Source organism: Muntiacus reevesi, chromosome 7 (assembly GCF_963930625.1).
Source record: "Muntiacus reevesi chromosome 7, mMunRee1.1, whole genome shotgun sequence".
NCBI classification, from domain to species: domain Eukaryota; kingdom Metazoa; phylum Chordata; class Mammalia; order Artiodactyla; family Cervidae; genus Muntiacus; species Muntiacus reevesi.
The window spans coordinates 25948289-25972026 of NC_089255.1; the positions used below are offsets into that span (position 1 = coordinate 25948289).

The 23738-nt window shown below is 37.2% G+C and overlaps 1 protein-coding gene across 1 annotated transcript; it reads right to left on the reverse strand.

The window, feature by feature from the left end:
* Nucleotides 1-17771: 17771 nt before the first annotated feature.
* On the reverse strand, nt 17772-18746 carry LOC136172002 (olfactory receptor 11H4). The gene has a single exon (XM_065941111.1). It carries the CDS (start codon nt 18744-18746, stop codon nt 17772-17774), a length of 975 nt encoding a protein of 324 aa, XP_065797183.1.
* Between the last annotated feature and the right edge of the window lie 4992 nt (nt 18747-23738).

A 23738-nucleotide genomic window follows, 5' to 3' on the forward strand; every position in this document is an offset into this window, starting at 1 on the left:
GTCTTTGCCCACTTGTACATTGGATTTCAAATTGGTTTGTAGGATTTACTTATCTCTTGTACTGATCTTTTGTGATTTTATGTGCTGCAAACACCTAAGAGTTTTTAGCTTGTTTTTAACTCAATATTGGATCTTTTGTTGAACAGAATTCTTGATTTCTGCATTATTGAATTTATCAATATTTTCTTTTGTGATTAGCACTATTTGTATTTTAATAAGTCCTTGCCTATCCTGAAGTCATCAAAACATTTCCTCTCTATTGTTTTTATGAATTTTTATCATTTTGTCCCTTTCTTTTTATTATGACCTTTCCTTATGTTGTGATGTAAGTATAAAATTTTTTTTGCCAATGAGTAATTGATTGGTCCAACACCTTTTACTAAAGATCAGTTCTTTACCCACTGATCTTTAAAGCCCAGTCTGTCTTAAATTTTCATATATAGTATGTAGGTCTGTTTCTGAGCTTTCTCTTTCTGATCTTTTCTGATCTATTTCTTTATTTCTATACCAGTACCATATTGTGTTACGGTATAGAACATGTACCATAAAACACATACCATACCATAAAAGTCAGTATCCAATCAGAGTAACAGTGAGCCATGTTGTCCTTAACCAATGAGCCCATTTATATTTTAGGATCTAAATTTTCATGAAAAATTCCAATGGGATTTTGCTTGGGATTGTGTTGAATTTATAGGTCAATTTAGGAAGAATAGACATGTTTATAACAACTGAATCTTCTTTTCCATGATTTTCTTTGTTTATTTAAGTCTTCTTCAGTGTCTTTCAATATAATTGTATACTTTCTCTGGGAAAGCCCTATATATCTTTTATTAGAATTTTTTCCTAGATACTTCATAGTTTTTTATGCTATTATAAATGGTATAATTCGTAAAATGACATTTTCTAACTATACTTGAGAAGGGATATACAATCGACTATTTTATATGTATATTTTTTGTGGCTGTGACTTTTTAGAACTCTCTAATAATAGAACTCTAACTAATTAGAACTCTCTAATCATGTGTTGGTTCTTTTGGTTTCCTGTAAATAACAACTGTTTTGCGTCTTCCTTTTCAGCCCCTTTACTTTTTATTTTGTTCTGTTTTCTGCAGTACTTAGGATCTCTAATATGTTGAATACAGGTGATGATTGCAAGCAGTCCTATACTTAACGGGAATATTTTCAAAATTTCAACATTAAATGTTTGTTATATGGTTTTTACATATACTTGATCTTGATTTCGAGCCTATTTGAGTTTTCATCATGAAAAGGTATTCATTTTTATTACTGTTGTTTGGTTGCTAAGTTGTGTCTGACTGTAACCCCGACTGCAGCCCATGCCAGATTATATTTTATCTAATGCTTTTTCTGCTTTTATTGAGATAGCAGATGATTTTTTTTCTTTTAATCCGTTAGTGTGGTGGATTAGCATTCTCTGCTTTTGATTAATAAACCAAACTTGCCTTCTTGGTACAAACCTTTGTTGGTAAGGATATATATATATGTATTTTTTTTTAATGTTGCTGGATTCACAAGGGTAATATTTAGGGTCACAAGTGCTATTAGTTTATAAGTACACTATTTCTTAATCTGTTCTAGTTTATTTTTGGTATGAAAGTTATGCTAGCCTCATGTAATGAATAAAGAGTATTTCTCCTGTATGTGAGAAGTTTATATAAAATCAGTTTGTCTTTTTCTTTGTAGAACTTGCCTGTAAAGACATCAGCACCTGGCATTTTCTTTATGGAAAGATTAACTTCTGATTTAAATTCTTTTATTTTTTTTTTAATTATTCAAGCTTTCTCTTGATTTAGTCTTGATATTTTGTATTTTTTAGTAGTTTATTTTATTTACATTTCCAAATCTACTCTCCTAAATATTTGTAATATGTTCCTTATTTGTTTATTCTCTATGGTATCTGTCATTTTGTTTCCTTTTTCTCTACTGGTATTGTTTATTTGTAACTTATTTCTCCTTCAGCCTTTTGTCTCTTACAGGTCTTCAAAGAACTTGACTTTGTTTTTTGTCATTTTTTGTATATTTTTTCTGTTAGTTTTTATTTTTATCTTCATAATATCCTTTTTTCTCCTGTTATAAGAGTGCCTATTCATAGCTGGTATATAGTTTTTATATTCAGCAGGCAATGTGACATTTCATTGTTTTAAATTTGCATTCCTTTATTTGTGATGTTGAGGATCTTTTAATAAAATACTTGTTAGCTACTTATAAGTTTGATGTAAAATGCAAAAGAGAGCATCCAAGACTGAAGAAAATGTATTAAAAAATTTTAGGGAGATATGTTTAGGAAATGATATAGCACTTGGTACAATCTATAATTATATGGCACATATTATATTATGATTTCTTGATTATATGATTTGAACTCTTAAAAGGAAAGCCACTAACTTACACTTACCTTTAAGTTCTCTGAGTGTTAGACATTGCCTGACTCATTAACAAATGGCTGGCTGATTGGACAGACAGTGGGTTAGGCAAATAAGATTAATATAGAGGGTGTTAGCACCTTGTATGCAGAATAATAATGATGTTGAAACTATTCTTTTGGCTTGAAGAGCCTTTGAAACAGGGCTCCTGCTCTGGTAGTTGTCTTCTTGTAGTTCCAGTAGGTCTCCAGCCTTTCAGAGAGAAGGGGAAATTGTGCTATTCTTTATCGGAAAGTGAGGGCATGTAGGTCAGAATTAGGAACTAGGAGGATGGAATGTATCAGTTATGGTTCAGTCACTGGAGCAGAACCTTTATGAGTTATGGGACAAGGGATTTATTATATAAATTAGATCTTATGCAAAGTCTTATGTAGTAATATTTTGCTTGTTTTATGTAGTAATAAACCCTGAATACTCACTGGAAGGACTGGTGCTGAAACTGAAGCTCCAGTATTTTGGTCACCTGATGTGAAAAGCTGACTCATTGGAAAAGTTCCAGATGTTGGGAAAGAGGATGAGATGGTTGGGTGGCATCTCTGATGCAATGAACATGAACTTGAGTAAACTTTGGGAGATGGTGAGGGACAGAGAGGCCTGGCATGCTGCAGTCCACGGGGTTGCAAAGAGTTGGACATTACTGGGCAACTGCACAACAAATGTAATAGTATGTTTATTATATAAAAAAGACCTTGTGCAGTTCCAGCTTAGCAGGTTGACAGAGTACAAACCAGCATGTAGGACTTCTAGGAGGATACTCCAAGAGTAGAGCTGAAGTTTAAGATTAATAACTAGTTTCTACAGAGGAGGAAAAGAGGCCTAATTACTGTGATTAGGGGAAGAACTGGAGGGAAAAAAACCCAGAGTGTTGAATCTGAGAAGGTAACCATTAACATAGTGAATGCAGGTAAGTGCCAAAGCACGTATCTGTGGATACGATGAGCATAGCCCTGGTGAAGTCAAAATCTTATTGAGACCTACTACGGACACTTCTTCCTCATCTTCTCTTTAAATGATGGTGGCCTTAAGAGTCCTACTTATGGCCTGCTGCTTTCCTCCCTCAAAACATTTTCACCGAACCATTTCACTCATACCCATGTGTTGTTCAATTACCAAACTACTAATTTTCCTAAATCTGTATTTCCAGATTTTTTTCCTTAGAACTAGTGATCAATTTACATCAGATTACCAGGCAATATGTGTGCCACAGGCAATTAAAATCCAGTATATCTAAAGTAGAACTCATTGTCTCTAACAGCCACCTGTTTTCTCTATATGAGCAGCTGACATCACCATGTATTCACTTATCCAGGCCAGAAACTTAGGGCATCACTTGTGATACTTTGTTTCTAGTTTCCAGTCTGTCATATGGTTATTCTATTGATCATATCCCTTAGACATGTCTTTATTTTCTTTCTATTCATTTTGTCTTAGTTTAGTAATTCTGCATTTCTTGCTTGACTTTGGCAATAGTTTTTTCCCTATAGTTGAAATCTTGCTTTCTCTAATTTTTTTCACATTTTAAAAGTCAATTCAGTCACTCAGTCGTTTCCAACTCTTTGTGACCTCATGGACTGCAGCACGCCAGGCTTCCCTGTCCATCACCAGCTCCTGGAACTTACTCAAACTCATGTCCATCGAGTCGGTGATACCATCCAACCATCTCATCCTCTGTTGTCCCCTTCTCCTCTAGCCTTCAATCTTTCCCAGCATCAGAGTCTTTTCCAATGAGTCAGTTCTTCGCATCAGGTGGCCAAATACTGGAGTTTCAGCTTCAACATCAGTCCTTTCAATGAATATTCAGAACTGATTTCCCTTAGGATTGACTGGTTAGATCTCCTCGCAGTCCAAAGGACTTTCAAGAGTCTTCTTCAACACCACAGTTCAAAGGCATCAATTCTTCAGCACTCCGCTTTCTCTGTAGTCTCTCACATCCATATATGACTACTGGAAAAACCATAGCTTTGACTAGACGGACCTTTGTCGGCAAAGTAATGTCTCTGTTTTTAATATGCTGTCTAGGTTGCTCATAGCTTTTCTTCCAAGGAGCAAGTATCTTTTAATTTCATGGCTGCAGTCACCATCTGCAGTGATTTGGGAGCCCCCCAAAATAAAGTCTCTCACTGTTTCGATTGTTTCCCCATCTATTTGCCATGAAGTGATGGGATCGGATGCCATGATCTTAGTTTTCTAAATGTTGAGTTTTAAGCCAACTTTTTCACTCTCCTCTTCCACTTTCATCAAGATGCTCTTTAGTTCTTCACTTTCTGCCATAAGGGTGGTGTCATCTGTATATCTGAGGTTATTGATATTTCTCCTGGCAATCTTGATTCCAGCTTGGGCTTCATCCAGCCTGGCATTTCTCATGATGTACTCTGCATATACATTAAATAAGCAGGGTGAGAACATACAGCCTTGTCGCACTCCTTTCCCAATTTGGACCCAGTCTGTTCCATGTCCAGTTCTAACTGTTGCTTCTTGACCTGCATACAGATTTCTCAGGAGGTGGGTCAGGTATGGTATTCCCATCTCTTTAAAATTTTTCCAATTTGTTGTGATCCACACAGTCAAAGGCTTTGGTGTAGTCAGTAAAGCAGAAGTAGGTGTTTTTTTGGAACTCTCTTGCTTTTTCAATGATCCAACTGATGTTGGCAATTTGATCTCTGGTTCCTCTGCCTTTTTTAAATCCAGCCTGAACATCTGGAAGTTCATGGTTCACATACTGTTGAAGCCTGGCTTGGAGAATTTTGAGCATTACTTTGCTAGCATGTAAGATGAGTACAATTGTCCAATAGTTTGAGCATTCTTTGGGATTGGAATCAAAACTGACATTTTCCAGTCTTATGACCACTGCTGAGTCTTCCAAATTTGCTGGCATATTGAGTGCAGCATTTTCACAGCATGATCTTTTAGGATTTGAAGTGGCTCAACTGGAATTCCATCACCTCCACTACTTTTATTCATAATGATGCTTCCTAAAGCCCACTTGACTACCCATTTCAGGTTGTCTGACTCTAGGTGAGTGATCACACCATTGTGGTTGTCTGGCTCATGAAGATCTTTTTTTTGTGTAGTTCTTCTGTGTATTCTTGCCATCTTATGTTAATATCTTCTGCTTCTATTTGGTCCATACCATTTCTGTCCTTTATTGTGCCCATCTTTGCATGAAATGTTCCCTTGTAGCTCTAATTTTCTTAAAGAGATCTCTAATCTTTCCCCATTCTATTGTTTTCTTCTGTTTCTCTGCACTGGTCACTGAGGAAGGCTTTCTTATCTCTCCTTGCTATTCTTTGGAACTCTACATTCAAATGGGCATATCTTTCCTTTTCTTCTTTGCCTTTTAAGTCTTTTCTCAGCTATTTGTAAGGCCTCCTCAGACAACCATTTTGTCTTTTTGCATTTCTTTTTCTTGGGGATGGTCTTGATCCCTGCCTCCTGTACAGTGTCATGAACCTCCGTCCATAGTTCTTCAGGCCCTCTATCAGATATAATCCCTTAAATCTATTTGTCACTTCCATTGTATAATCATAAGGGATTTGATTTAGGTTGTACCTGAATGATCTAGTGTTTTTCCCTACTTTCTTCAATTTAAATCTGAATTTGGCAATAAAGAGTTCATGATCTGAGCCATAGTCAGTTCCCGGTCTTGTTTTTGCTGACTGTATAGAGCTTCTCTATCTTTGGGTGCAAAGAATATAATCAGTTGATTTTGGTATTGACCATCTGGTGATGTCCATATATAGAGTCTTCTCTCGTGTTGTTGGAAGAGGGTGTTTGCTATTACCAGTGTGTTCTCTTGGCAAAACTATTAGCCTCTGCCCTGCTTTGTTTTGTATTCCAAGGCCAAATTTGCCTGTTCCTCCAGGTATCTCTTGACTTCCCACTTTTGCATTCTAGTCCCCTATAATGAAAAGGACATCTTCTTTGGGTGTTAGTTCTAGACAGTCTTGTAGGTCTTCATAGAACCATTCAACTTCAGCTTCTTCAGCATTACTGATTGGAGCACAGACTTGGATTACTGTGATATTGAATGGTTTGCCTTGGAAACGAACAGAGATCATTATGTCATTTTTGAGATGGCATCCAAGTACTGCATTTCAGACTCTTTTGTTGACCATGATGGCTACTCTATTTCTTCTAAGGGATTCCTGCCCACAATAGTAGAGATAATGGTCATCTGAGTTAAATTTACCCACTTCAGTCCATTTTAGTTCACTGATTGCTAAAATGTCGATGTTCACTCTTGCCATCTCTTGTTTGACCACTTCCAATTTGCCTTGATTCATGGACCTAACGTTCCAGGTTCCTATGTAATTGCTCTTTACAGCTTTGGAGTTTACTTCTATCACCAATCACATCCACAACTGGGTGGTGTTTTTGCTTTAGCTCTGTCTCTTCATTCTTTCTGGAGTTATTTCTCCACTGATCTCCAGTAGCATATTGGGCACCTACTGACCTGGGGAGTTCATCTTTCAGTATCCTATCTTTTTGCCTTTTCATACTGTTCATGAGGTCCTCAAGGCAAGAATACTGAAGTGGTTTGTCATTCCCTTCTCCAGTGGACCACATTTTGTCAGAACTATCCACCATGACCCGTCCCTCTTAGGTGGCCATACACTGCATGGCTCATAGTTTCATTCAGTTAGACAAGGCTGTGGTTCGTGTGATCAGATTGGTTAGTTTTCTGTGATTGTGGTTTTCATTCTGTCTTCCCTCTGTTGGAGAAGGATAAAGGCTTATGGAAGCTTTCTGATGGCAGAGACTGACTGTGGGGGAAACTGGGTCTATTCTGATGGGCAGGGCATGCTCAGTAAATCTTTAATCCATTCTTCTGTTGATGAAGGAGGCTGTGTTCCCTCCTGTTGTTTGACCTAGGCCAAACTATGGTGGAGGTAATGAAGATAATGGCAACCTCCTTCAAGAGGTCCCATGCATGCACTGCTGCACTCAGCGCCCCCAACCCTGTAGCAGGCTACTTACTGACCCACACCTCCCCTGGAGACTCCAGGACACTTGCAGGCAAGTTGGAGTCAGTCTCTTGTGGGGTCACTGCTCCTTTCTCTGGGGTCCTTGTGTGTACAAGCTTTGTTTGTGCCCTCCAAGAGTCTGTTTCCCCATTCCTGTGTAAGTTCTGGTAGCTCTATGGTGGGGTTAATGGTGACTTCCTTCAAGAAGGCTTATGCCATACCCAGATCTACTGCACCCAGAGCTGCTGCCCCTGCAGCAGCCCACTGCTGACCTGTTCGTCCACAGGAGACTCTCAAACACAGTTCTGGCTCAGTCTCTGTGGGGTCTCTGGGTCCTGCGTGCACAAGGTTTGTCTGAACCCTCTGAGCATCTCTGGCGGGTATGGGGTTTGATTCTAAATGCAATTTTGCCCCTCCTACCTTCTTGCTGGGGCTTCTCCTTTGCCCTTGGATGTGGGGTATCTTTTTTTGGTGGGATCCAACATCCTCCTGTCAATGGTTGTTCAGCAGCAAGTTGTAATTTTGGAGTTCTTGCAGGAGAAGGTGAGCACACGTGCTTCTACTCTTCCATCTTAGAATCAAGAATAGATAAGTTATTTTTGCTTGTCTGTTATTATTTTAATGATAATGATCATAATAGTAGTATTGTCCCAAGTTTATAAGCTTGTGACTAACAGAGCCATTGTTTGAAATTTTAACTGTTATTCTGCTCTAAGGCTGTGGGAGAGTTTCTTAGCTCTCTGAGATTCAGTGTCTCTATCTGTAAAATGGAGGTAACATTACTACCTAAATTGTAGGATTATTGTGAGCATTAATGAACTAACACATGTCCTGCACGTGGTACAGAGACAAGCAGGGCTCAGTTATGCTAGAATTCCAGCAGTATTAGAGCTGGGATTTGAACCCAGTTCTCCCGAGTCTAAAATTTATTCTCTATCCTTATGCTGACGTGCTCTCCTGCTATTTCTGAAGTGGGAAATGTTGCCAACAGTTTCATCTTTCTCAAGACAAACCTGATCATTTAATTTCCTTGTTTGAAAACTCTCAAAGGCCTTTCCTGGCAGTCCAGTGGTTAAGATTTCCCCTTCCAATGCAGAGGATGCAGGTTCAATCGGGGGATCTAAGATCCCACATGCCTGGTAACCAAAAAACATAAAACAGAAGCAATATTGTAACAAATTCAATAAAGACTTTAAAAATGGTACACACACACACACACACACACACACACACACACACACACAAATCTCAAGAAAGCCCTCAGAAATTCTTTAATTCCAATATGATACTCCCTTCACATGGGCCACAGCCTTCATATTTCAATGTGCTTATCTATATTACCTCATTTCTGCCCTCTTATAGGAGGGCAGAATATAATTAATAGAATATAATAGGGCATAATATAATATAATTATAGAATTATAATTCTAATGCATGGCAACCCCAGCATATGTTTAGTATCTGTTCGTTTCCATGCTCTTTCATACTAAAGTACTTTTGCACGTGTGATTCTTTCTGTCATCACTTCTGGAGAGTTCCTAATTATCCTCTGAAATTCAGCTCAAACATTACCTTTTTTGTAAAGCTTTCCCAAGCATATTCAATTTTGATGTGTTTGTCTCTATACTCTCAAAGCACTTTTGTGTTTTAATTATTTGCCAGTTTCCTACAGGCTGTGAGCTTTCTGAAGGTACTCATCTTAGCAGTAGTAAATCCTGGTTCAGTACCTGACACAAGCGCTCGATAAATTTACATGAAATCAATGAATAAGAAAGCATTTATGCTGTTACCTTGATAGTCTCCTATTTTAGTCTGTGGTAATGACTGCCCCTTGGTGCCAGGATTCTGTTAACATTTTCTTTCTCTATTTACTGATCTACATACATCTGTGATTTGTAGAGTCAGTGTTTCATTGTTGAAAGTGACCTGAGAGGCAATTTCTTCCATTATTCTGTTAATATATATATTATCTTTAAATGTGTGTGGCTGCATTTCCCATTGTGTCTTATCTCTTGATATTCAGGAAAGGAAGTTTTCCCCCTTTTTGTCAGTGACTTGCCAGGCTGTTGAGTATTAGGGAATTGTATTCCCCAAACTGGCAGATATTATGGCCTTCATTCTTTCTAAAACTGATCCTTCATACTGAAGTGCTAGCTTATTTTTTTATTCTCTCAAAATATTTGAACAAAAATGCTATTGTTTTCCCCAAATAAAATGTATTGTTAGAATAACTCTAAGCAAGATCACTCAAGTGTGCTGGAATTCAGTTTCTTTATCACTTGGTTGGTTTTTAGCATACTCTCAGCTCCTGGCAGATTTGCACAGAACAGGCAATCATGAGAAAATTCTCATAGAAAGTTGTGTTATGTATATGTACATGTGGATGGTGATGATGAAATGGGGAATAAGTGGAATGATAAAAAAGAAAGAGAACTGTCTTCCATCTTTACCCAACGTGGAGACAGCACTATACAGTGGGAAAGAGAATTGGACTGTGGTTTTCTGCTCCCTAGTTGTAACTTTATTTTCTTTTAATTTTAGGAAATTTTATATGCAATAGTGTAAAATTACCAAAAAATAGTAAGAGAAAAGAAAGCTTCATTTCCACTCCTGACCCTTTACTTCCTCTGCTGTAGTAACCACTCCATTTTCTTACATTTTTTCCCCCCTGGGGATAGTCTATGTGTATATAAACATAGTGGCATATCATTTAAAAGTATAAAAATAATACTGCCTTTATGCTCTTAGGCAGATCTCTTGAATTTTAGCGTTAATTTTTTAAAATTCTTAGATGGAAATATTAATACATAGCCAACAGAATCCACAGGGATTTTGTGACTGAATGAAGTAGTATTTGTGAACATACTTGAAAATCATCATGTATTTTACAAGTACAGGATGGAGGGGAGAGTAGTGATGGAAGTAGTATTGTTCTATACGAGGACGATGAATCACATGTGACCTGCTTTAACAGGAGCAATTCTGAATTGGTAGCAGGTCTGTTGTATCAGCAGCATCCTGCTGAGCTTTTCTGGGCATGTTTCCCTGCCCATAGGTCCTGTCCCTCTTACGGCCTGGTATTGGGGTTTTCTGCATGGCTAATCAGGAGATTCTACCTTCACCTTAATTGTCAGGTGTGTATTCACTTGAGATGAGAAGTGGAAGCTTGCCAAAGTGTGGGACACCCCTGCTTCTCTTCCTTACCCCTCCTCTTTGCTCTCGCTTCATGTTCAGGGAGTTGGTGCTGGAACTTGGATGATGCAACAGTTTGAATCATGGTCCCTTGGTACTGTGGGATCCATTCACTTTTAATTGGTAGTTGCTGGAATCATTTCTCCCTCCCTCATCCTAACTTCCTTTTCTAATTGGCTCTCATGGGCCTCCAGCTCCTGTTTTAATCAACCAAAACATAGCTTCTGCAGAGAGTCTAAAACTGGGACCTTGGGGACTCTAGGTTTTTCTGTTTCTTTTCTAATCTGTTAAAATAACTTTGGATTAGGCCTGGGGGTATAGGGATCCTTGGGGGAGTCCTTTCACCAAGGCAGCTTAAACAGTGCCAAACTCTTCTAGGTTTTGCTAACTACTGTGTTTGACTTGAAGTTTTTTGCTCTTCCTGGCAGAGAGGGAGAAGATTTCTAGCTGAGGTGTCTAAAATGGGTCTGGGGAATGATGGGAGTAGATGAAAAAATGTATCATTTGAGGAGTGTGAGTCCCTTTTGGTTCACAGATTGCTTCTCTATAGCAAAAAGCCTTGTGGAAAACTTACTTTATCTGCTTCTGTTTGTCACTGCCTAAACAAACAGCAGTTGTACAGTTTTCGACAATAATCATTATTGGGTTACATTTTTAATAAGTATTTTCAAAATAGACTTTATTTTTTTAGAGCAGTTTAGGTTCACAGCAAAACTGAGTGGAGGGTACAGAAAGTTCCCATATACCTTGTGCCCTCACACACACACAGACACACACACACACACACAGACACACAGACACACAGACACACACACACACACACACACGTGCGCTTCCCAGCCGTCAACATTCTGCATCAGAAGGGTGTATTTTTTACAGTCCGTGGACTCACACTGACATATCATGATCACCCAAAGTCCGCAGATTACATTAGGGTTCACTCTTGATGTTGTACATTCTATGGGTTTGACAAATGCATAGTGACTTGTATCTACCATTATAGTATCATACAGAGTAGTTTCACTGCCCTAAAAATCCTGTATGCTGCACCTGTTCATCCTTCCCTTCTTGCCTAGCCCCTGATGACCACTGATCTTTTTCGTCCTCTTATTTTTGTCTTTTCTAGAAAGTCATATACTTGGAGTCATAAGAATATGTATTCTCTTCAGGTTGGCTTCATGCATTATGGTTTTAAATGACATCTAAAAACTATTTTTAGTGTGGTTTTAAAGCTATGATGGAGAATACATATGTCTCTCAAACATAAGCACATTTGTGTAACTTCTTTTTGAACAAGTGGATACTGCTAAAGGAAACTTCCTTGTACCAACTCACCTCTGCAGAAGCAATGCAATAGTAGTAGACTTGATTTTGAGTGCGTTATTACCAACATTCTTTGGCCAGGTCACAGTTATTATCCAGGATAGAAAACACTTTGTTGAAGGCTGAATTGTGACTTTTTTTTTTTTACTGAATGAGGGGGTGGCTGTTATCCTACAGATAAACTTGCTTCCAAGGCTACGTCTTAAGACAAGACCAAGAAAGACACAGAAATCTGTCTATGGTTTCATCAGTGTTAATTGAGAACTGCATTCTAGATAAAGCAAACATATGTATATAATTATATCACTATATAATAATGTGATGTGTAAATTATTATATATACATCTCCCAAGAGATTGTGATCTCTTCTCTGTCTTTATAGAATGTGTCCCTAACCCTACCATGGTGTTTATTTATAGTACACATTCAATAAATTTTGAATAGGCAAACATGATTCTGTTGTTGATTATAATTTTCTGAACACTTTTATTCTTGTTTATATTTAGAAATCATTTGTCGCATGTTTTTTCATGTATAAGGACTGATGCTGAAGCTGAAACTCCAATACTTTGGCCACCTCATGCAAAGAGTTGACACATTGGAAAAGACCCTGATGCTGGGAGGGATTGGGGGCAGGAGGAGAAGGGGATGACAGAGGATGAGATGGCTGGATGGCATCACCGACTCGATGGGCATGAGTTTGAGTAAACTCCGGGAATTGGTGAGGGACAGGGAGGCCTGGCATGCTGCAATTCATGGGGTCACAAAGAGTTGGACACGACTGAGCGACTGAACTGAACTGAATGTTTATGTGGATAGAGAAAGTAAATAAAATGGATACACAGTCAGGGCAGGATGGCTGTAGAGGGGGTTAACCAGAATTCCATCATATGAATGCAGAAGTAGATCCAGAGTGCTGGAATCTGAGGGTATAGCCCCACTAGATGGCAGAGTACCTGGTTTACCAGTGTGGTCAGGAAAAAGCATGCTTCCCAGGAGATAAGGAATCTTAGTCAGGGTGTCAGCCTACTAGTCTTTCACCCTGTCCAGGACTGCTTCTCTTTGTGCTCCTTGCTTGGTGCGGGTCATTTCCTATGCTCTGCCGGGTGGTTGAACAGTTCAGAGGGAGGACTATAATTTTTATTTAGCTGCCTACTGCTGTAGCCCAATTCATAAGTTGGCAAACAAAGAGGAAATCTCTTTTACTACCTTACTGGTTCCTCCTAGACTCAGTTCCTCATTAAATTCATAACTGTTCACTGAATACCTACTCTCATGTTGGATATAACAATATGAGAGATTTAAGATGAATAAGGTCATACATAATTCATGCAAAATACATAATCATACATAATAGGTGGTAAATCCAGACTTAATCTGGGTCTACTTCCTGGTGGCACTAATGGTTCTTGTATGGTGGTAGTGTGTTCTTGTATGGTGAAAGAATCCACCCACCAATGCAGGTGATGCAGGTTTGATCCCTGGGTCAGGAAGAGCCTTGCAGGAGGAAATGGCAACCCACTCCAGTATTTTGCCTGGAAAATTCCATGGACAGAGGAGCCTGGTGTGCTCAGTCCACAGGGCCACAAAGAGTCGGGCACTGCTGAGCACACACTGATGCTTTGACACTAAACCAGGCTGTTTTGTGGGGTTCTTATGTCAAAGTAAGAAAGCGAAAGGAATTATGTGTTTTTAATTAAACCCATGAAGAGAATGCAGGAAAGACTAATTCTAATAGATAAGGTTAGTTTGTACAGTGCCCGTTCTCCTTAGGCACTTATATTTAATTTTTGATTGTAGTTTTTCACATAGTTGATGTTTGTACTTGCCTGTTTTATAGAAAAATGTATAATTAAGGATAAAACTGTATTAATCTATGAATCCAAATAAAGCACTTTCGAGGGATGTCTAATTGCTCAGATACAAGGACATAATCTGTGATAGTTTCTGTTGTTTTCTTGTTGTGGACCATACTTTGAGAAGCACTGTCCTAGATGAGGTCTTCATAATATCTTCTCTAGATTATTCCAGTAGCCTTATAGCCAGTCCCTTCTCTTCAATTTTTATTTTCCTGCCACCTCCTGTACACCCTTAGACCCAGGGCTCCTCCCATATGCTCTGATAGTGCCCTGTGTTTACTCCAGGATAGCGCTTCACACACACTCAATTAAAGCAAACTGTTCACGTATCTGTGTCTTCTTACAGATTAAGTACTATGAGACTTGTCATATATTGAGAAAACTCAGTGTAGGCCACCCTAGGTTCACTCACCTTAGCTTTCTTATAGATAGAGGAGCTGAGGCGAGAGAGGTGAAGTGATTTACGTAAGAACACATAGCTAGCTGGTGATAGAATGGGATTGGATTACCTATGGTCTGATTGCCTGGTCACTGCTTGTCCCAACATATTACACTTGCTGTGTTCTTGTATGGTGAAAGATTAAATAATTTTTAACATAGCAAGGTTTAAGAATGGGCAAACACATTTTAGAAAGATTTTAATACTCAATGTCAAAAGGATTTTTTCTGATTAACTAGAAGATTCAACTAACCATTATCCTCCTTCACATGTAATACTTGGGTGGGTTGAAGTTTTTTTGTCTTATTCTTAGGCATACAATGGAAGTACAATGACCACCAGAAGATAGCAAAACACAAATGGCTATGAAAAGAAGTCACAAAAAGACCATGGAAAAAGGAAATTTTGTAGGGCTAAGGTTTTAGATAATTTCGAAAGCTAAAGTGGAGAAATGACAAAGGAGGAATAAGTCAATGAGAATTCTCACTGTGACAGGTTTTATCTTTTTCCACAATTTTCCATCCTCAAAAATTGTACATCCAGCATCTAAGAAGTATCTCCAAGACAACACAAGAGTAAGGGTGAAAAATATTAATGTTCCATAAATTCATCCTTCAAGAGTTTCAACAGTAATTTTACATCAGTTACTTCTTTTCTTGGGAACAATTGAGAGGTGGTGTGGAGATGCAGGTGTTGAGATTTGTTGACATAGAGGAGGTAGCAGATTTGGACGGCATGGATACCTAGGTCATGAAGGATATCTCGGGTTCTGATTTTCTCTTCCTTTCTATCAGCCTTTTTCTCTGTTCCTCAGTGTCTACATATCTTTCCTGTTTGGTATTCAACATCCTTTGTAATATGACCCCAAGATGAACCCTCAACTTTCATCAGGCTAGTCACTTAACTACTCTACCCTCTATCAACTGCACACATTTGCTTAGGCTTCTCTTTAAACTCAGAGAACCTCACCTCATCTTCTGCTTTGCAGGCTTAGAAAGATACTTAACACAGATCCTTTGGGTCTTATTTTGTAAAATGGGTTTAACTTGTATCTTATAACAGTGTCACAGGGATTAAATGAGACAATTTATGTAGAGACCACAGCACAGTAAAAGACACCTGGAAGATTCTCAGCACGTGTTTGTTCCCCTCTCCTTCCTATCTTAAAGCCACCAGTCAACTGCAACTTCCTTTTTGAATGAATTTCTGCCTACTGCATATACTGATGCTTATATACTTATTTTCCTAAGCTGTTGTGGCACTAAATGTAAAATTCAAGGAAGGAAAATGAACACATTACTAGTTTCACCTCTCATATTGGCAAACAAATGAGAAACCATGATAAAAACCAGTGTTGGGGAGGCTGTGGGAAAATGAGCACTCTCAAACAAATGTTTTAGCAAGACACAATTCACATGGCATAAAATTCATCCTTTTAAAGTGTAAGTAATTTTTAGTATATCCACAATGTTCTGCAACCACCACCACTATCAGATTATAGAACATCTTCGTCAGCCCCAAAGAAACTGAGTATCCATTAGCAGTCATTTTCCATTCTTCCCTCTGCCTACTATTTAGAAACTACTAATCTACTTTCTGTCTTTATAGATTTGCCCATTCTGGATATTTTATATAAATTGAATCCTATAGTATATGGCCTGTGTTTGAATTATTTTACTTAGGATAATATTTTCAAAGTTCATGTAACAATGGGTGAATGATATTCCATTGTGTGTATATATCACATTTTGTTGTTCATTCACCAGATGATGGAGGTTTAGATTGTTTTACTTCTTGGCTGTTATGAATAATACTACCATGAACATTCATATACATGTTTTGTATGAATATGCTTTTAATTCTCTTGGGTTATACTTATGAATGAACTTGTTGCATCATATGGCCACTCTATGTTTAACTATTTGAGAAACTGCCAATGGTTTTCTAGAGCTGCTGCACCATTTTACATTTCTGCTAGCAACATGTGAGTGTTCAAATTTTTCCAAATCCTGTCCAGCACTTGGCATTGTCTGTCTTTTTGATTTTAGCCATGCTAGTGGGTATGAAGAGGTACCTTATTGTGATTTTAATATATCTTTCCCTAGAGATTAACAGAGTGTCTTCATTTGCTTACAAGCCATTTGTATATCCTTTTCTAAGAAATGCCTACTCAAATATTTTGCACATTTAAAAAATTGAATTGTGTTCTTATTGCTGAGTTGTAAGAGTGTATTTTTTTAAAAAAATATATTCTGGATATTGGACTCTTGTTAGGTATTTTTTCCCATTCTGTGACATTACCCTCTTGATAGTATCCTTGTCGCATAAAATTTTAAAGCTTTGATGAAGTTCAATTTATCTATTTTTAATTTTATTGCTTGTGTTTTTGGTATTATATCTTAAAAATATATAATTCTGTATAACCTAAGGACACTAAGATTTAAGTCTATGTTTTATTCTAAGATTTTTGTAGTTTTATCTTTTACATTTAGATCTTTGATCCATTTCGAGTTAATTTTTGTCAGCGGTGTGAGGTAGGTGTCCAACCTCATTCTTTTCCATGTGTATATCAAGTTGTCCCAGAACCATTTGTTGAAAAGTAATACACAATTTAGAAGTATCTAGAGTTTAACAGTATTTTATGTAATTAAAAATTAAATAATTTATATCCCAGAAATCCTTCTTTTAATTTGAGGAATACTTATGTGATTGAATAGAGACTTTTATTTAAGGACATTTATTGCAGCATTGTTTTAGTTGTAAAATATTGCCTATAATAAGGCAATATTTTTCTCTCTTTCAATAGAAAGTGTATTTAGATAAGATTGTTAGACTAGGTATAAGAAAGAAATGTCTCTTAAAGATTATAGAAAGATTTTTTGTTAAAAGTCTCTTTCCCTTGATACAAACTACTATATATAAAATAAATAAACAATAAAGTTCTACTGAATAGTACAGGAGCTCTAGTAATCCTGTAATAAGCCATATGGAAAAGAATTTGAAAACTGAATCACTGTGCTTAAAAGTACCTCTTTAATCACAACCAGAAAATAACACAACATTGTAAATCAACTATATTTCAAAAGAATTAAATTAAAAAAGGATTAATTTAAAAAAGGATATTCTTTCCAAAAGGAAAAAAATTCACAGCACCTTTAAAATATATTATGTGCTGTCTTTTTGTATATTAACTATAGCTAAATAAAAATGTTAAAAAAGTCACTGTACTTTTAACCATTTGGTAAAGGTCATTAGACTGACTTGTCCTAAAACTTATGATAAATCTTTCAGCAGTGTCTACTTTCCCTCATATAACAATCCCATTTTTAGAATTCCAATAAAGACAGTCTTTAAAAATTTTTTACTGCATGTTGAAGTTCAGTGAATTAAGGTTTTAGTAGTCAGCATAGATATTTAAGCTAGGTACATTTCCAGGAAAAAAACTGGCCTCTAACTACTCAGAGTAAAGACTATAAGACCACTGAAAGAACTTACACATTTCCACCTTATTCTTCATTAGAACTTGGAAGTATGACACATTTTTGGCTCATGAATTTTGACTAATTCTTCTTCCAAACAGGACATTTCTCAGGGCAATTTTCATGTCCTTATTGCGAAGACTATAGATCAGGGGATTAAGGAAAGGAGTCATTATTGAATATACCAATGTGAGGATCTTCTGCATCAAAGCTGAGATGCCATACGTAGGACTCACATACATTACCATGACTGTCCCATAGAAAAGAGACACCACAGTTAAATGAGAACCACAGGTCGAGAAGGCCTTTCTCTGGCCAGCTGTAGAAGGAATCTGAAAAACAGCTCTGAGCAGCAGGGTGTAGGATCGAAGAATATACATAAGAGTGAAAAAGAGGACAAGCGAGCTCTGAGTATAGAAAATAAATTCAGTAATGGGGGCTGGAGCACAGGACAGAGCCATCAATGGATCCATATCACACAGGAAGTGATCAATGATATTGGGTCCACAGAAGGGAAGTTGGGAGATGAAAAAAATGGGGATTGGGTAGCCAAGGAATCCAATGAGCCAGCAGAGAGATACCAGCGTTCCACAGAGCCTCCGAGTCATGATGATGGGGTAGTGCAGTGGGTGACAGATGGCCTGGTACCGATCATAAGCCATTACTGCTAAGAAGAGACATTCAGCTGTGCCCAGGGAAAAGAAGAAATAGAACTGGAGGAAGCAGCCAGAAAATGAGATGACCTTCGTTTCAGAGAGAATGTTGACTAGCATGTTAGGAACAGTGGAGGAAACATACCAGATTTCAAGGAAGGCAAAGTTTCCCAACAGAAAGTACATGGGGGTGTACAGTCGTGGGTCCCATTTCACTGCACAGATAATGGCTCCATTCCCCACCAAAGTCAAGGCATAAACCACCAAAAATAGTGAGAAGAGAAAAATCTGTATCTCCCAGCAACCAGGGAATCCCAGGAGAACAAACTCAGTCACGATGTGTGTTTCTGACCTGTTCATGGGTCTTAAATCTACAAAGAAGAAAGACATGAGTGCAACCCAAGTTATTTTGCTTCCTACATATCCTAAGGATTTTTTTGAAGGGAACTTAAGCCCTACCCTAAAATATATGAGGTATTTTGAAATGAAGTGGGAGTAAATCTCACCTTATTTTGAATTGACTATGGATAAATCTCAGTATTATTTTGTTAGAATCCAATGCAGAAAGATCCACATCAGTTTGTACAACCAGCAGTGTAAATTTCTTTCTTTTTTATTTTGATCCTTAAGAAAATGCTTTCTGATTTTGGCCTTTTTCTAAAGTTGACTATAGATGTTGATGCACAAACTCATCCACTTTCTCTTATTCAGCATACCTTGTTACAAAACAACAACATCATATTTTGAGGACAGCTAGAGGGAGGTTGATCTAAGCCTTTGGCAATAGAACAGAATTAGCTGATTTACACATGAAGATAAAAATTACTCTAGGACACTGTCTTTTCAGAATAACCTAATCAATTGAGTTATTTGTGACGGATATCATGACATTCAAGACTTGAGGCTATTCCTAAATTCCTTTAAAATTTTCTTTTAGAATATCACTTTAACCACTTGAGTAATGCCTAAAAAAAGTACAAGAGACCTAGTATATCATAAATATTTGCTATTATTTTTAAAATATCCCTATTTGTTTAAGTTCACATTTTTTACACATACTATAAAAAAAAAAACTATCTTGCTTTTTATATTCAGACCCTACCTAGATAAAGAAAATGGTGTTTTCAATACAAAGGTTTAGTTCATTTAGTTAGTATTTTGGATGGTAAAAACAACCAAAGGGATCTACAATCAAACAGGGTTTTATCTGCAATTTTATCTGGTAGAATTAATTTTGTTCTCTGAAAAGAAAGTGAGGACATTTTCAAATATTTGGACAGGCATGTACTTTTCAGTACATGCATTTTAAATTTTGTACATTTAAAAATTGTGCAGCATTTAATAATTGTACAAAAATGTATAAATCTTTCTATATTTCAAACAACAGAGTAATCTTGTAATTGATTAATATTAAGAAAACACTAAGAGGCTTAAGGGCGACAGGATGAGATGGTTGGATGGCCTCACTAATGCAATGGACATGAACTTGGGCAAACTCTGGGAGATGGTGAGGGACAAGAAAGCCTGGTGTGCTGTAGTCCATGGGGTTGTGAAGAGTCTGACATGACTTGGTGACTGAACAGCAAGAGACCTAAAAATAATAGTTTCAACATTCAGTTTTCTTGTTAAATTCAGATCTCCTGCCTTGTTATTAGAAGTCACCAGTCTTAACTTTGTTAGGAATAGGAGATAAAGAAATTTGAAAGGCAAAAAAGAACAGAGAACTTGAAAGGAAGATCACGTATGATACTTATTAATCAAGATTTGGAATATTCCCATTGGTGGTTTTTAAGGGAGCATTAAAAGGAAGTTTGAGCATCCAAGTCTAAAACTGTCCAGTTTTCCAATCAATGTTGAATCCAAAAGATATTTGTTTACCATCTTCACTGAATAAGGTGCTTGATAGAAGATTCCCAGACTGTTATTTACAAAGCATAAATAAATCACTTTCTCTGTAATAGGTCAGAGATAAATCCAAGTTCACAGATTTAAACCAGAATCATGAGATCTGTGCTTCCTGTTTTTCTTTCCGAAAAAACGAACTACGTCTGCTCAATGTGAACAACAGTTTGGAACACTCTTAGGTTTGACAACTTCACATCTCATTTCATCCTTTCTGCCACAATGCCCTATAAGATTTATTAGCAGCGACATTATTTTTCCTGCAGCTTTTGGTGAAAATGTAGATAAGCAGTGGGAAGTTTAATAGAAAAGTCTAGAGTTGTCAATTTTTATTTTTACCGTTGATGGAATAAACTGACTCAATTAAGTTCTTCATAACTCCACCCTCCAAAGTCTCCAAAATTACTTGCTGGGAATAGTTAGGGTATTAGAATGGAATATCACAATTTTATGCCATACACACACTATTTCTTATGCTTTGGGGATTCATAAATCATTACACGAGGACAAACTTAGGGGCCAGTTTTTTCATACTCCTCTTTCCAATACAAGAAACCGACCAACCAGCCAACCAGTCAACTCACCAGTCCAACTACTTTGAGAACAATAGCTTGATTAAACAGCTTCCTTCTGTATGCTCCTCACTTGGTATTCTGTCTTCTCAGGCATTCTGAAGGAAGAGCATACTACCTGGAAAGTGAGATTGCTTTCAGAGAGATAGTCTCTAATAATCACAAAAATCATACAATAGAAAAAAAATATAATAGGAAAAAATGGTGCAGATGATCTATGCTAACTGTTCATTTCACAAATAGGCTTCATAAAGGGTCCATGGCTTTTTATCCAATGAACAAAAATGTTCTATGTTCACATACGGAAAGTTTACACTATACTGATACAGAGGAATAATGACTAACCAGATTTATGAAGTAAAAGGCACTCTACAGTATATCACATCAGTGGTTGTAACATGAACAGTTAGTCCTTTTTTCTTTACATACACTGTTGGATTTCCTGGCTCAGTTTGAAGAGATATATGGGTATGGTAGAGCTGAATGTATAAGCGTGTCCTCCTCATTGACTCTGATGAGGAAAACTCCAGGTGAGGGCATTTTATGTGGTTGACTGGGTTTATTTCCATCCTGGAGCCTCCAGAGGTTTGTTTTCTAAGTTTGCTAAGACATTTAGCATATGAAACAGTGTTTAATCCATGTTTCCTCTCAGGGGTTACTCTAAAACTCTGTCTCCCCCCAGGTGGTATCAGTGGCTTCCTTGCTTCCCCTGGAGTGCCTCCTCTTTTCAATCTTTAGGACTCATCCAGGTTTTAGTAGATTAGCTCCTGTGAGGTGGCTGGAGTCAAGGAAACAGAGAATCCAGGGGAAATATTGGGTAAATTTCAGGAGGCTTTTCACTGCAGGGATTGCATTCCATTGAGGAATCAGCTTCTGTGGGGATCAGTACAATAAATGGAAGCTTTTTCCCCATGACTCTAATTATGAAACTGAGACATGCTTGTAAGCAAATATTTCCCCTCTAGCTTGAATGAAGCACTACAACATAGAGATATAGGAAACTGAATTCTGTTGGCTAGTTTATAATTAAATCCACTAAAATATCCTGGAGTCTTTCACTGTAATAATCAGGTGATTGGTACTAGGTAGGAACCGCCTTGAATGACTTAATCATGATGTGGAATGACCTTACTTTCTGTGGAGGGAAATCCAAGATGGCAGAAGCCATTTACTTGACTTATCTAGTCAAACTGTCAATTTCTACTCTGATTTCACTTTCTATGAATAGGGAATTTGAAACCAGTGTAAATGTGATGAGATTTTTAATCACTTGTCTTTTGTTTTTCTTCTAAAAGAATTGGGGCTTCTTTCTAGGATCCTGTTAAACCACTTATGTAAATATTACTCCTGGGGAAAGGTGAATGATAGTCAATGAGAAAATCTTCACTGATGACCAGGGCAGCTTATAAGTGAATTTGACACTTCATTGGCACTCAATGCCATTTCTCCGTCGAGTATTCTTGACTTCCTTGTCAAATATTATTTGTACTTATATATATGAGGGTTTATTTTTGGGCTCTCAATTTTGTCCCACTGGTCTATGTGTCTATTTTTATACCAATACCATGCTGTTTTGATTCCTATAGCTTTGTAGAATAGTTTGAAATCAAGACATGTGATGCCTCCAGCTTTGTTATTCTTTCTGAGGATTGCTTTGGCCATTTGGGGTTTTCTGTGGTTCCAGACAAACACTAGGGTTGTGTTTTCTATTTCTATGAACAATCCATTAAAGTTTTGATAGGACTTGTATTGAGTCTACCTGATGGCTTTGGGTGTGTCTGTTGGTTGCTCAGTTGTGTCTCACTCTTTGTGACCCCAAGAACTGTAGTCCACCAGGCTCCTCTGTCCCTGGAATTCTCCAGCAAGAATACTGGAGTGGATAACCATGTCCTTCTCCAGGGGATCTTTCCAACCCAGGGATCAAGCCTGGGTCTCCATCATCGCAGGCAGATTCTTTACTGTTTGAGCCACCAGGGAAGCCATTTTAACAGCATTAATTCTTCCCAATCCATGAAAGGCTAGTTTTCTGTTTATTTGGGTCTTTGTCAATTGTTAATTACTTTCATCAATGTCTTTCTGTTTTCAGTGTATGGATATTTCATCTTGGTTAAATTTATTCTTATTAGTTCATTGTTTTTGATGTTATTGTGAATGGGATTGTTTTATTTCTTTTTTAGATATTTCATAGTTGGTGTATATAAATGAGACTGATTTCTGTATGCTGATTTTGCATCCTGAAACTTTACTGAATTTATTGATAATTCTAACAATTCTTTTTTTTTTAAATTTTTGCTGGAGTCTTTAGGATTTCCTATATAAAAGATTATGTCATCTGCAAACAGAGAAAATTTACCTTCTTTTCTGATTTGGAGGACTTTTATTTCTTTTTATTGACTGGTTGCTCTGGTTAGGACTTCTAGTATATGTTGAATAGAAATGGTGAGTGTGGATACCTTTGTTTTGTTTCTGATCTTAGAAGAAAATCTTTTAAGGTTTTACATTTGAGTATGATGTTAGCTGTTTACTTGTAATATGGCCTTTATTGTGTTGAGGTATATTCCTTCTATATTCAATTTGTTAACAGTTAAGAATGTTGTATTTTGTCAAATGCATTTTCTGTATCTACTGAGATGATCATATGATTTTTATTCTTCTATTTGTTAATGTGATATCACATTATTAATTTGCTTTTGTTCACCCATCCTTGCACCCCAGAAATAAATTCCACTTGGTCATGATATATGATCCTTTCAATGTGTTGTTGAATTTGGTTTGCTAATATTTTGCTGAGAATTTTTCCATATATATTCATCAGGGATACTGGCAGTACTTTTCTTTTCCTGTGGTAACCTTATCTGGCTTTCATATCAGGATAATACTGGCCTTATATTCCCCCATCAGCAACAAT

Bases quoted from the DNA above. Each gene is read 5' to 3' on its own strand.
- LOC136172002 (XM_065941111.1), bottom strand. From the start codon at position 18,746: ATGTCTTTCTTCTTTGTAGATTTAAGACCCATGAACAGGTCAGAAACA.